We start from the raw sequence: 15945 nt of genomic DNA, 5'->3' as shown, positions 1-15945 counted from the left end.
CACATTTAAAGTATGAATTATTAGATGAGAACTAGCCAAAAATAAAAGAAAAATATTTGTCATTGAAAAAGGGAAAAAACTATTCGTTTTTCAAAAGTTTAGACTCCTTAAGAACGGTATATATGTTACATATTTTTGTACTTTTCTACACGTCTGCAATTAAGACTATGCTAACTTATCTAAATGCGAGAAAATTAGCTAAGAATTGAATTAGACGTTTAATAAAAATTTCTTGCACTCATATCATGTTAAAGAATATTTAAAAATTATTTTTCTGAAAACTCATATAAGGGCCAAAGGGGCTGAAGAGTACAGATGCCATTGGGCTACAACCACGGCTTATCTTGCAGGATATCCATCGTATTGCGTGCTAGGCCAACGTGTTATTAGCTAATTTTAATATCGATACATAATTAATATTAGTTAAATTAACATGATCTAATTTTAATGAATCCAATCCACTCAATGTAAAAATATTATTATAAATTATTTTTTAAATTTTTTTGATCCATTGAATTAGTCTACTATTTTTTAACTAGAGATGTTATCCACCACATTGGCAGTTCGAACATGGCATTCGCTCCATAATTAGGGCTCATTTGAACGTGAATCACAAATTTGCCAAATGAGAATTATCATACCTCATCGACCATTAATTTCTTACACAAGTGGTAAAAGCTTAATAGTTTGGCACTTAAAATCCTCAAAAAAAAAAAGAACAAAATGAGCTCACCGACGCTGTAAATTACTAAAATTATAAAATATTATATTTACCCCTTCAAAATAGTCAAAATTATTTGTGCCACCATAAAATTAATGAATCATATTAAAAAAGCCCCCCGTCAGATTAATTAAGAAATTTAAACTAATTGCTCTTAAGTATACCCAATTGTAAATAATTTTGTAGTATATAAGGGGCTAGTAAGTAGTTTATGAATACCTTTTTTGTGTCCACACTTGAGTTTCTTATATTTTAAATTTAATATTATATTGATCTCATGTTGATCTTAATTAAAACTAAAGATATATTACACTTTTTTAAGAATCTATTTTCTATCTTATCTAAATTAGTATGATTTTTTTTTTTGTTTACTATTTGTATAGTTTAATTTTATTTTTATTAATTAGTTTCTATCAAGTATACATTTGATTGTATTTATTATGTTTTTAAGCAAAAGATCTTGTAAGTTTATTAAAAAGTATTAGTAGAAAATGATGGGCATGTTTAATTTTGGATGAACTATTATAAACATGGGTGCACATTCTCTAATAAATAGAGAGGTGCATTCGATATTGGCACTTTTAGAGCATTTTCTATGTAATTAAAGTTTGGAGGAAGGGCACATATGAAATTAACCCTTTTTTACAATGCTATAGATATGCCCTAAAATAGGATGTATATTTTACATCCATTCTATTATTACTGTCTAACCCTTTTTTCAAAATTCACCTACTGTTCTTTTTAGGAGGACGGCTACCTTCGTCCTCCTAAATCATTTTAGATAATAAAAATTTTGAATTCATGATCGGAATGGTTAAAATTGGTCTAGAATATTTAAATTGTTTAGAAACTAAATTTCATAAATTTTAAAAATTTTTACATAGTGTTCAAAGGATTACAAAATTGACAATTTTGATGTCCTATATGAGCCGTTTGCTTTTTTAGAAGCGTAGAACAATCCAAACAACTTAAATTTTGGATACAAATTTTTTTATATTATTTAGATAATATTTGATAACTCCAATCATAAATTGAAAGAGTTTAACATCTACTTTCACAAAATTATTTATTTTTGACCGTTCATTTTTCGACTCTTTAATGAACTTGATAACAAATTTTAAAATGTATGAAATTTAGTTTTTAGATATTATAAATACTTTAGATCATCGATTCGAAATCTTTATCATCTAAAACGATTTCGGAGAACTAAGATTTCCGTCTTTCTAAAAGGATAGTAGCTGGACTCTCTTGTTTTTATTACTGTATAAATACTAGGGGCAGTTAGTTGCCAACATTTCTCTCAGCACAAACCTATTTCACATGTACTCCTCAATAACATTTGTACCGATTTACCGACCGTTCCTAGAACAAGTGACAAAGGGCTTGTTTTCCAGCTAAATTTATTTCTAAATGAAATAAACGAAATGAATAGCGTGCTACCTATCTCTCAAAAAAATATATATATATTTGTACCGATTTTTTTGTGAGAGAAAAAGGTAGCATACTATCCGTTTCATTTATTTTTTAAAAATAAACTTAGTTGAAAATGTGAAGCAATTAAGCTTCGAACCTGAGACCTCGAGTACCGATAACCAAACATTTTGCTTTTTGTGTTAGGAATGATCAGTCATTTGTTTCCAAATTTATCTTTCTAAAAGTCTAAGTTTTTTCAATTAAACTCTTAGAATAGAGGTTTATAAGAAAGGAAGAAAATTTTCTATTGTACATTTGAAATAAGTGGTAAATAGAAAATTTAGAAACTTTATAAGGATCGAGAGACCATTTTTCTTTAAAAAATTCTTAATCTATTAATATGCGCAATATAATAATTGTTATAAAAATTTATCAATGCATTATCTATCTATCTCCTGCATAACGAGTAGGACTCTTATTGGGAAATGCCAAACGAATCAAAAAAATAATGATAAAAAAAATCCAACTGAAGTTCAATCTTAAATGTGACGGAGACGCCACTCTCAAAATAATGAAAAATTTTAGAGTGTGTCGGTCACATTGCTGATTTGATATTTTCACCTAATAAAAAACTTTAAAATGTGGCGTTCAGTTTACTGATTTGGTATCTTCAACTAATTAAATCAAATTTTTAGAATTTATCATTTCATCATCTTTTCCAAGAATTATTTTATTTTATTTTTTTCAAAAGTAAAAAATAATTGGCCGGAAACAAACGATATTGTTTGATTGTCGCATAGTAGACTTCCTCTAAAATGACAAGTTTGTGTAGCAAATTCAAAAAAGTCTTAGACCTCTCAGTTCACACCCTAAAACCCTATTACTCTAATTCCCTACTAATTTAGAATGAGTTTAATGTTAGATTGCCTTTTCACATCCCAGTAAAATATAGTAATCGCTGAAATCATATCTGAAATTGCGTACATAATTAAACTAGGATTTTAAAATCAAACATGCAGGATTATTCAAAAAGTCTACCCACGGAGTTGCATTTGTATTGAACTAATTGCGTTTGACTTGGCTGGAATTTTATAATGGGATCCAGGCACAGTATTGGTGGTTAATCTATCCAAGTTATTTGTTGAATTATATATATATATATATATATATATATATATATATATATAAAAGAGTATAGTAGCCCTACACACTCTCTCTCTCTCTATATATATATATATATAGAGAGAGAAAGAGAGAGAAGGGCTACTGTACTATTGGGAGCACAACAGTCCTTATGCTTTAACTTTTTAACCACCCATTAAATTTGATGGATATTTAGAATAAGATAATGGAGAGAAATTTAGTGTCTCAATTTCTCTTCTTCTTGAATTTCTCTTCAATATATCTTTTTCATTTTATTCTAACCACCCATCAAACTTGATGAATGATTAGAAAGTTAGGAGTATAATAGCTGCTGTGCGATTAGTAGCACAGTAGTCCTACTCTATATATATATATATATATATATATATATATATTGTAGAGTAGTGGAGCAGTAAGAGAAGAGAGGAAGGTTCCGCTGATTAAATGCTTTGACAAAAGGAGAGAGGTGGAAATATTTAATTACCAGTAGAATAATTAAAAAACACAACAATTGCAAGAAGAGTGGAGGAGAGGAGGAGATGAGAGGGTTAAATACTAAAAATTAAGTGGATTTGCAATGCAATATATATATATATAACTCGGCATGCCAACTTTCAATGAATAGAATAGGCAAAATTTTATTCTGCTTTTAATTATTCTTTAAAAAATAATTGAGTGGTTATGATAAAAATAATAATTTTGTGATCAGACTAGTTAATAATTTACCACATTTTTACAAGTTTAACTCTTTTTTAGTAACTAAAAATAAGACAACTAATTACAAATAGCTAGTGACATTTTATCTTAACTAAATAAAATAGTTTTAATTAAAAACTAGAAATTAAATATTCAAGCAACAAGGAAAACTGAGTTGAAAAGCTAAATTTAAAATGGCCTCTTAGTAATTTTCACAAATATGATGTAACGATTCGATCCAACCCGTTAACAATAATAACTCGTTGGGCTAAACCACCGGTTCAAAATGCTTAAACCCCATCCGATGTTGAACTATTGGGGGAATTTGTGGGCGATGTTGGACTATTGGGGGAATTTGTGGAGGAATTAGTTGGACTATTGGGGGAATTTGTGGGACTATGGAGGAATTAGTTGGACTAGGCTTCATATAAACTAATCGGAATTAGTATTCCATCCAGACAGATTAGGATTGCCACACATAGTACTTAGCTCTCATATTTTTGGCAGATATTCGGCTTTGATATCAATTGTAACGACCCGACAAACTAACAATAATAATTCATTGGGCCAAACCACCGGTCCAAAATATTTAAGCTCAGTTATTACAACTAGCGTATAAAGTCTTATATAAACTAATCAAAATCAGTATCCCATTTCATGTGGAACTATTGAGGGCGTTACATAGGATTATTGGAATGATTGCAGCTGTTTCGACCTTTCTTCGTATTCGTGGGAAAAAGCGGAGCAGGAAATGGTCCCTAGCATAGTTTGGATTTAAAATAAATAATAGGGGGTGATGATAATAAGCTTCCCTAAAGCTCAATCTGTGTTTTTTTTAATTTTGTCGCTATGAAATTAAATTTTAATTTCTTTAAATAGAATTTTAGGAAACAATGAAAATAAGCAAGTGAGACGTCCAGCTTGTATGAATAAAAATATCATTATTGACAGCTTAATTTTCAAGAATAATTAATTATTTTATATGATAGAAAAATAAATTCGACATCGCATAATGACTTTAATTAATTTCTTGTAGTTACAAATTAAGTAGCATACCATGTGAACTATCATTAATGGATATATATATATGACAAATTAACCAAATTCTGTTTGCAGGTTTCATATATACTTTTTTAAACTTTCTCAAAGAATTACATAGTGACAGTTCGTGATTGAACAACGTGTATTTTTTTAACGCATTAAACGCAACAGTTTTTTTTATCTTTTTTCCTTTTTTTGTCTTTCTTTTGTTTATCTCTTGCGTCAGGAGATTGTTTTGTCTTTTTTCCGTCACCCGAGGCCTGGCTGTCTTACTTTATAGCTAAGTTCACTTACTAGTTGAATGAAGCAGTAGCATGCTACTTTTTCTAAAAAAAAAAAAAAAAAAACAGTTTGGCAAATATCAATCATACATTGATTGTTTTAAAGTAAAAAAATCAAATTAGCTGTTTATCACTTATTTTCGAGCGTAGAAAACTTGAACTTTTTGCTTAGCTTTTGAAAAGATCATCTGCTGTTGAGGGAAAATTCTCCTTCTTTTGGACTAAAATTTTACAGTCTTGAGCCAATAAAATCATGTTATGTACTCTCCAATACTCGCGGGAGGCAATTGAGGTGGATAAATGCACAAGGTTCCTTACTGAAACTTCTATAATAAGTTGGTAATTTTAACAACTTTAAAAAATAATATAAAGTGCAGTGAAGTTAATAGACCCATTATTTACTAGAGACGTAAAATATCCATTCAAAATGATAGAATTCGGTCAAAGCATATTACTAATATTCAATGAATCTATTTATTCTAACTCTACTGTATTTTAACAAGCATACAGTACCACTAGTAATGGTCTGAATATCGTCAATATCTCCAATTAATGTATATATTATTGATTAGTTAGGTTTCAAAAATGCTTTAAATGAAAAAAAGTACACAAATGTCATTAAAAGGAAGAGAAAGCTAAATATGATTTGAACACTCTGCAGAAAAGTTTCACAGTCTTTCGAGGCCCGGCTGCCTCACTTTGTAGCCAAGTTCATCTTTCGCAATGAATGAAGCGGTAGCATGCTACCTTCTCTCAAAAAAAAAAAAAAAAAAAAAAAAAAAGAAAAAAAAAGAAAAGTTCCATAGCTAAACTACAGTATCTTTTTTAAAAAATTAACTCATTAACTGTGCTCTGTGATGTATGTACTAATATACATATTCGTTAACCGCTTTAGAAACTACGCAGGGCCAAATCAAAAGAGAGGAGAGGAAAAATAAAAAAAAAAAAAAAGGATCACCACGGGTAGCGGGTACGGTCGGATGGACCCATTCCAGAAGCGGGTCCACCAAACCGTGTTTTCGGGTCCCACCCAAGCCGTGTCTCGACCCCGGGGGCCACCCGCAGATTCAACACCGGCGCAACGCATCATCAGCGTCATCATCATCGATCCCCACCTCATTAAAATACGATTCAGTATCTTTCGCGGAAAAAGCACATGGAGGTGATGAAGAGCACAACTATTTTGGCTGTATGTAGAAAAAGCTGTCACTTCTAAATTGTTCTCGATCACATCTCAGCGAGAAGAGGGGATCGATCGATCTCCCAGTAAGATTTTTGTGTTATTGTATTCCAACAACCTTGTTGAGATGGTGGGAAATGGGGAATGGGTGGGGGAGAGATCACCCTCACTACTTTCGTAGTTTCCATTAATTTATTCGCCCCTTAATTATGTGCCCCCCCCACATTCGATGCCAAACGAAATACATAAGAAAAGTACAACTAGCAGATAAAAATATATTCATAGAAACATCGTTTTCGATATGATGTGTATAAACGTTCACATGTACAATCAGACGGATGTATAAATAAGAGCGACGACTTTTAAGAACCGCCCCATGTTGTTACCATTCGCCCCCACCATATATTTTCTCCCCACCGCTCTCCTCCTCCTCCTCCTCCGATCTTTTTGCAGTCGAATGATTTCTAGTTCTGGAAAGAGTAGTTGTGCAACTTTTCATGTAACTGTTTGTTAACCGAAGCCGGCGATTGCGATCGACGAAGGAGTGTTACTCGTATTATGGACGGCTACTGCAGCAGCAACTCGCCGACGTTCGAGCCCGAGGAGGTCGGTATCGTGCCCGGTCATGAGAGCATCCCGTCACCGCCGGGCGAGCACAACAAGCTCGCTCACCCTCTGGCTTCTGCTCAGAGTACTTCTTCTCCGGCGAAACGGAGGTTCGCTTCTCCGCCTCGATAATTTAATTCCGCCCCAATTTCCAATTTCATTGCATGCTGATCAATTGTTTACATCGATTTTGAATCTGATCAATTGGAACAGCCGACGATCGGTGCAGAAGAGGGTGGTGACGGTGCCCATCGCCGGCACCGATGGGCCGCGGCCCAAAGGCGTCGGCGAGGGCGCTCCGCCGTCGGATTCGTGGGCCTGGAGGAAGTACGGCCAAAAGCCCATCAAGGGCTCCCCCTACCCCAGGTAAATTAATGCCGTGCCCCAGTGCCCTCCTCTCTATGGACTATGGTGCAACTTAATTATATGCGTGCGGACGCTTCATTAGAAGGACCTTAATTAAATGTTTTTTTTTTTTTTTAATTTTGCAGGGGTTACTATAGGTGCAGTAGCTCCAAGGGTTGCCCCGCACGGAAGCAGGTGGAGCGCAGTCGCACGGATCCTAACATGCTCGTCGTTACCTACTCCTTCGAGCACAACCACCCTTGGCCCATGCCCAAGAGCCATCACCATCACAAGGCCCAGGCTCAGACCCGGCCCGTCGAAGAAGCCGAGCCGCCCCCGGCCCGGCCTGAACCGGACGAGAAGTTCGCCGGTCTAGTCGGGGACGAGCCGGCGCTCATGGTCCACGACGACTTCCACTGGTTCTCCGACGTGGCGTCCTCCCCGGCGTCCACGTCGCCCCCCGCCGCGGCGGACGACGCGTTTCTCTACGCGCCGATCTTCGGCGCCGCGGAGATCGACGCGGCGATGCTCCTCCCCGAGGAGCGCGGCGAGGAATTGGGCGGCGGGGGACGGGGAGCGGGCGAGGAGGAGGAGGAGGACGCGCTTTTCGCGGGGCTCGGCGAGCTCCCGGAGTGCGCGGTGGTGCTCCGCCGCGGCGCCTTCGGCCTCGCCGTGGCTCCCTGGTGCGGGTCCACCGGCTGACGACGGATGACGTCACGCGCGTAACGGAGTTAGGGGGGTTCATCTGGCCGAGCCCGAGGCCGTGTCGTGCGCCGTACGATCCTTATTTGCAAAGTACTCTTTTCAATTTTATATACCTAATTTTTCCTAATTTTCGATTCTTAGCTTTTTAATAATATATTTTACATTCTTTTTTTTGGCTTAATTTAACTAGTTTGGAGAATCGCAAAGAACGAAAATTAGGAAAAATTAGGTATATAAAATTGAAAAGAGTACTTTATTAGGATTTTTTTTCCCCTTAAATTTCTTGTGCTTTTGGAAGTATTGCACGTGGATTGCACGGGAGGAGGCGGCGCCGTCGGATTCCCGTTCCCATCACGTGTGGTGGGCCCGATTCGGATTGACAAATAAGCATCGCCGAGCACGAGTTGCATGCGACGCGACACCGAGCAATTTTGCAAAACGTCGTAATTTCTTATATTTTCTCCTAAATTTTGATTCTTTTCAAGTGTTCTAATTTTCAAATTAAATCGACAGAAATTTCGCTCCATTTGTTCAATCAGTCCCCATACTATTTTGGACCTTGTACGGTAGTTTTTCAAATTTGGATTTAAGCACATTGCGAAGATTGAATGATGAATTGATGATCTAAGTGCTATTGATCCAAAAAAATGAAAGAAAAAAATTCTAATTGCCATTAGCAAAATTAGAAAAAAAAAAAGAAATCCTATTTTGACGCTAAAGCTTATTATTATTATCATTTTTTCTCTTGTCTATGTCTAAGCTCCAGCCATGCACGGCCAGATTATTATCCGTACCCTCACCTCTTTCTCCTCTCAAAGTCGCACAATTAGAATTTCAGTTGCTTTGGCAATATTAATATATTCCGATAATTCTAATCTACAATATGAAAATTACTTTGATGCATTTTTTTTCTAAATTTTGTGTGCATATGCATTGAAAAAGAAGGTATAGGGGCTCATTAAGCAAATATTATAAGTCATCTCTTCTTATTAATTTTATAACAAATCTAAAACTATGATCTCAAATTGTCCCTCTCAATTACGCAATTCCTCCTCAAAAAGTCAAAGAGCCCTATACATATTATATTCTAAATTTGCCTTGAAAAATTCCAAGATGATGGAGGGGAGGTTGTTAACGGCTATTTCTAATGCATGGACCTGTGTATTCATTATTTCGAATAGCTTAAGGGGCAAGGAAAAGGGGTATATTTAGGTGGAATAGAATAATAGAAAAAATTACCAAAACTAATAAAAGCTACAGTATATATGATTAAGGAAGAGATTAAATTGGATTATTAGCTGGTGAAACTTCAGAAACCACGTGCCCATCCAAATCCCAAGAGATTATTTTCCCCTCCAGTTTTAAAGCTGTTGTCCTGTTTGGAGGGCTCAAACATTAAATTTTAAAAAGTAAAAATATATATGATACACAAAAATTTCCAGGTTGTTTTAATTCGACACTCACCCTATCTTATGTCTTCTTAATTATATATATAAAAAAAGCACAAATACATCTATGACATGCGAAAGAGAAATGAATGTATTTAGATGAATGAGTAACTTTTTCAGTATATCTTCCTTATTTTCCATCCTATGATAATTAGCTATCAAAAAGTCTATATCATTCCTTAATCTGACGATCTAAACAAACTTTCAAAAATTCAAGCCTATAATTCCTACAAGTATATAATTTTATGGTGTATCAAGCTAGTACAAAATGATGGCAAAATTGATCAAGCTAAATTAAACAAGATATATACTGTAAAATTTATTTCTAAAATAATTATAAAGTTTATTTTTTTAATATAAAATTAATTAAAGTCAACAACCTTGATCTGTATAGTAAAGAAAAATAATAAAATAAAACACTTTACTGCAAAAAGAAAAAAGAAAGTAAATTTGTATGATATATGAAGATTATAATACTCTATTGTGAACTCTTTTGTGAAGGTGAATGGCAGGGCAATTCTCCTTTGGCAAGAAGAGCACAAGCATTAACTCGCGGCATTTTCATGCGTAGCTACGCAAGCCTTCGTGCCAAAGGAGAACCACCCTGTGATTCTTAGATCTCACATTTCTCCTTCGCCTCCTCTCTATCTCGCTCTTCGGCGATGCTCGACGATATCATATGTTACCTAAGCTGTGGATTTATAGTGAGGTTACTTCAGCTTTGTTGCATGGATATGCTACAGGATATGCTTTAAAATCAGGACTATTCCTGAGGAGCTCCGCTTTGTGGTCTTTTCGCTTTCTCCTTTTAAGTTGTTCCGTAGAGGAGTGGTCCTCATTGTCTCCCTCATCTCTCAGAAAAATCAAGAACTCTTTCTTGCTCTCAATGAACTCCTCTTAATTTAATTATTATTATTTCTTTTTACTGCATATGTTTAATTTTAGAAATTTAAGTTATCTCGCAGAATTATTTGTGAAAATAAATGGATAAGTACAAAGTCGTGGTATTCAAGACATGAAACACCATACAGTATGCAAGGAACACAAATCAAGTGATTTACAATAGATTCTTCGAGGGCATTCCGCGTTATATAATCACACTTAATCACATTGCAATCAAAGACAGTGTGCTAATGTTGCCAAAATTTCTTTTAGTACTCGCACATGATCGGACTTTTCTCGAGACAAATACATTCTTCGGAATAAAGGGGGGTCGCCTTTTTAATCCACGTCAATTTTCCCATGAGACCACAAAATTTGTGCTTTAGATATCAGGGTGAAGGACATTCCCCCGGATCTTCCTCGTTTGATGCTCTCTCGCTTGCTATGACGCGTAAATTTGAAGTTCTTTTTTTTTTTTTGTGAAAATTTGCAGCTTCCTAGTACATATATACTATGGCAAATGAGGTCAACTTGCGAGAAATAGACCACCTTAAGATTTGGTTACTTCTTTTTTTCTTTTTTTTTAACAAAAGATGTCAAGAATTGTGTATTTATGCTACTTTTCCGTAGAAACATCAAGAACTTTTTATTACGTGATGCTCCTAATATTAATAGTGCTTAAAAAAAAAACAGATGGAAGAATCCACAGTATAAAAAACTATATTGGTTTATCCATGCAACGTATACGCGAGGCTGGATTTTGAGAACATCTACTGTATAAAGATATTGTACAGTAGGAAATTAAGTAGAATATGAGGATTACTATATTAGAGGCAAAGATCAAAATTCTACTCACACTCCTTACCGAAGTATTTGTTTAATGCGACATATACGAAAACAGTGGTTTGTTAGCAAAAAAAATCTCTCATCTTTAGCTCCAACCAGAGAATTCTATAATAAAGGATATAATATTAGAAGAGCTCTATGTGTTTTTTGTTTGAGAGTTTTTTTGAGAAAATAATGTTTTGGGTAAATCTAATACCGAATTGGTTGTCGGAAAACAATAAATGATCCAGCAAACTTTAACATTAGAATGCCCTTTCTAGGAGCCGTCACACACTTCCTGCATCTTGCTGTGAACTGCACTCTTAAATTCAGGACCTTCCATACACGCAGTTTCAATCTATAGTATATGCTGTAATTATCCACAATACATAGAATTTTGGTTTAAATTTTGATAATTGTGTTGTGTGTGTCTAGAGAGAGGAGAGGTGATGTATGTGACCACATAGAACTGCTTTAAAGAGGATATGCTACAGCATAAATGGAGCATATCCACTGTAGTGGCATACTTTTTATACACCAAGACCAATATAGTGTCGAACGAACAACGAGTGTATGAGTCGGTGTTCGAACATACGGTGCACCAAGTAGATGATATATTCCTCGACAAACCAAGTCACTGTGGGCCTTTAAATATCCATTCATGGAAGGCCAAAATCGAACCTCGACTCGAAGGAGCAACACATCGAAGTGCGAGGGTGCATTACCGGGCGATTTCTCCTTTGGCAGCGACCTCAACATTACTTCCGAATCAGGGACGGGCGCTGCCAAAGGAGATTTGCCCAGCAATGCATCTTAGCTAGCAAGCAAATGACAACGCCTTCCTCTTTTCTTTTTTCTTTTTTTTTTCTTTACCCTTAGCTAATCAATACTCTTCTCTGGTGTTTTTTTCTTTTTAACTCTAAGAAACAAAAGAGTAGCACTCGTATACGTACATAGTTGAGAACAATACATATACTACATCGTTATATATGCATGCATTTATCGCTGTGCAGCTGCATTTGTGCCATGGATGGACATTGTTAAGCTCTCTAGATGATTGTTATGGTGCGTAGCTAATTGCATGCTAGTTTGGCTTGGGTACTCGTTAACTATTTTACAAAGGAAAAGTTTAAAGCTTTTGCTCTTGGCCTACGGTAAAATAAGACTCTAGTTTAGTCTACAAGAGTAGTAGTTTCAATTAATGTGGATTTTCTCCGCTTCGACAAGAAACTATTGCTAAGAGATGTAATGAGAACAGTGTTAGCACATCTTCGAACAACTCTACTAACTAAAATAGCACGCAACTGATAATAGCTTATTTGGTCCGACGGTCGAAACTTTTCAGCCATGAGATGTTATTTGATATTTAGAAATATTAGAAAAAAAAAGCATTACCACATTGTTCACCAAAGTTTCTGCAACAACTTCATATTAAAGCAGAAGTGATCAATGCTTCAGTTCATTGTGGGACAAAAAGTTCATTCTTTATTTCCATTGAAACAAAATTATCCAGCGACATATATATATGAATCGAGCACTTTCAAACTATTTTAAGTTCGACACCAAATAAACCAAATTAAATCTATAATTGTCCTCTATATGGAAGAAGCGAATTTATGATCATCTATTTAGCATTTTTCCTTTGTTTGCTTACATAGCTGCAGGCGATCATTTTCGGTCGCTGGCTAGTGAGAAAAGATGCCTAAGACCGCACAGCATAATCCTCACGAAATATGATTACGAGTGAATTTTTATCAGAGCTAATTAATTTACTTCTACTCCATGTATATTGTATAGTTGTCCTGCTAAATAATATAGAACTGTGTACGTAAGAATAGGAAAAAGCCGCAGCTAGCCACTCAGCAGCATAACGGATCCATGCACGCAGCTTAATTTTGCGCCTCACATTTCACACGAAAAATAAATTAAATGTGAAAAGAGTTAGGAGCAAGAGAACATGCTGTAGAATCTCCCATGCTATCCCTTTTGGCTTTGCTCATGTCATCGTTTTCTTGCTATATTATTCGAATAGTATCATGGAACAAAATTATACCCAAATCACACTTTATCATAAAAGGTAGAACGTGCAGAGAGCTGAAAAAAAAAAAAAAGGAAAAAAAAAGAAAAAGAAAAAAAAGATTTATCTCGGATCCAATTAAGGGCTTATTTGGTTCAAGGGTGTAATTGGAATGGATAATGGAATGGGAATGAATTGGAATGGTCCACTCCCCCCAAGACGTTTAGTTTATTTGTGGATTGAGAATTGGAATGAATTATTCACATTTTATTGTTTGGTTCGTATAAACTAAAAAAATTATAGGATACTATAATACTAATTTTACTCTCAAATATAAATTTATATTATTTAAAATTTATGAAAAATATAATACTATTCTCTAATAAATTTTTCAAAAAAATATCAAATTTATTTTTAAAACTTTTATTGATGTGGGTTAGGGATAGGGTTTTGAGAGATGATAGTTTTTTTTTTTTTTTATGAGAAAGGGGTGAAGAGAAGGAGGGAGAGATGGTCACATAGGTTTCGAGAACTTAGTGGGCTTCCGGAATGAAATCTCAATCCGGACTAGAAGATCAGAATCAAGTTGAAGGCTAATGGGTCATTCCCATTCCAGTCCGGAATAGGAATCCCAAACCGATTCATGCGAACCAAACAAAATTAACCGGATTTGATCAAACCGATTTCAATTCCATACCCAAAATGGATGAACCAAACAAGCCCTAAGTGACCTCCCTGCTGGATTGGAAATATATGATTTGATTACGTATGAAGTTTACTTATCACGCGTCAGGTTTTGAACGGAATACAAGTTATAAAGTTGTTTAGTTTCTAGGTGATCAGTATATATGTATTCTTACTTCTAAGTTCCCTACATAAGAAAAATGCTTTTTAGATGCAAGTTGTTATATCAATTATGCGATGCTATTGAAACTTCAAATTGGTTTTTCTTAGCATTTTTTTAGGTTTAAGGTCTTTCATGCCCTGTTAACTGCACCAATATCGATGAATCAAAAAGAATTGCATTGTATGCATGCATGCATGCAAACAGTTGGAATTAAGCATGTATATTAGCATTGTTCCAAATATATAGCTTTCTTAATAATGGCCCTTCTAGAAAACTATAAATGGTTAATTTTAGTACTATTTGATGCTAAAGAAAGGGGGATTTTCTATGCAGTTCAAGAATCGTCGATAAATTAAAATACCGAGCAACAAAATGCCCCATTAGACCTAGGTAAATCAAAATGAGCAATACTACTTATACACTTAAAAAGTGAATACAAAATTTTTACACATGATCTTTTTTTATTTAAATTTTTTTTTTCACACTAATCTTAATAATCCCTTTTCTTTTAATCCTTTTTCTTCTAATAATCCAAAAATAGTGCCTAAATCTTTAGATAAAAAGATGTAAATCTTAGACCCTACTTTTGAGTGTATAAGTAGCATTTCTCAACCAGAAAACTGAGCTTGCTCAAAAAGGACCACTTAAAAGGAAACATAGGGAATAAATGAGGTCCCTCCCCAATGGATGGATTCTTCTTCATTCACCTTTAAAGGGTACCCTCCTAAAAACGCATAACCTATGCTGGGGATGTTCCTTGGATATGCCATTGCTCCGTTGCATTACTTGTAGCCTCTCTCCACCTTCACCATATATAGTCTCAATATAAATACCAACCACAGTGATCCAACTCTCTGCGTGCCACTTACTAATATGTACAAACAACACAAACAATATAGCTAGAGTGGAGTACTACTGTGTTTAAGAGACACGCATACATGCATGATTTACGTACATGTCCAGTTGCATTACTGGGCAATCCTCCTTTGGCAGTTGGCTTGAGTAGAACACCAATTGAGTGTGCGACTATTCATTAATGGACTACTGCCAAAGGAGACTTGCCCGGCAATTCAACTGCACAAAAGCAAGGTGGCCTCTCCCTCAACAACATGGCTACAAATTCAACATGTGTGAAGTAATACAGCTATAGTTTAAAGGGCATATTGCACCTAACCAATGTCTCTGTGTCAATGTATGATGTCTTTGTCTACGTAAGTATGCGCCTATCTATCTATCTATCTATCTATCTATTGCTTTTTGTCTTATGTATGCTTGTAGGGCGTGCGTGTGTGTGTGAGCAAGTGCTTGTGTGCACTTTCGCTGACATGCATCAGAAAAAAAGAAAAAAAAAGTCACTGCATGCGAAAACGACAAAAAAGAAAAGCAGTCACTGCATATATATATATATATATATATATATATACAAGTTAACTCTCCTAGTATCTTCTCGATTACCATCTAGATAAAGATGGATCATGGATTAAATATTGTGGAAAGAAATTAAATACCAATTTTACGTCAGAACTCATACTTGACATCCCGATTTTAAAGACCGATATACAGCTATCCATGTCCAAGTGACGAAAGATTCTAGAATGCAACGAATATATTGGTGAAGTGTCATAACAAACCAATCAAATGTCTTCTTTTAGAGAAAAGTTCTAAAATGCGACGGGCATATTGGTGACGTGGCATAATAAACCAATCAAATGTCTCCTTTTAGAAATATATGTCTTATCATGATTACAAAAAAATATTTTTATTGTGCTTTTGCTTGAAAAGAAAAAATATGATT

At 35.0% G+C, this 15945-nt stretch overlaps 1 protein-coding gene across 1 annotated transcript; it reads left to right on the top strand.

The window, feature by feature from the left end:
* LOC109717065 (probable WRKY transcription factor 65) lies at positions 6583 to 8212 on the top strand. The gene is made up of 3 exons (XM_020242728.1): positions 6583 to 7191; positions 7295 to 7447; positions 7573 to 8212. The coding sequence occupies exons 1-3, from the start codon at positions 7034 to 7036 to the stop codon at positions 8126 to 8128; spliced, it is 867 nt and encodes a 288-aa protein (XP_020098317.1). The 5' UTR covers positions 6583 to 7033; the 3' UTR covers positions 8129 to 8212.

The sequence above is a fragment of the Ananas comosus genome, linkage group 11, assembly GCF_001540865.1.
Source record: "Ananas comosus cultivar F153 linkage group 11, ASM154086v1, whole genome shotgun sequence".
NCBI lineage: Eukaryota > Viridiplantae > Streptophyta > Magnoliopsida > Poales > Bromeliaceae > Ananas > Ananas comosus.
The sequence above is the reverse complement of the archived record's forward strand: the minus strand, read 5'-3'. Positions and strand labels throughout refer to the sequence as shown.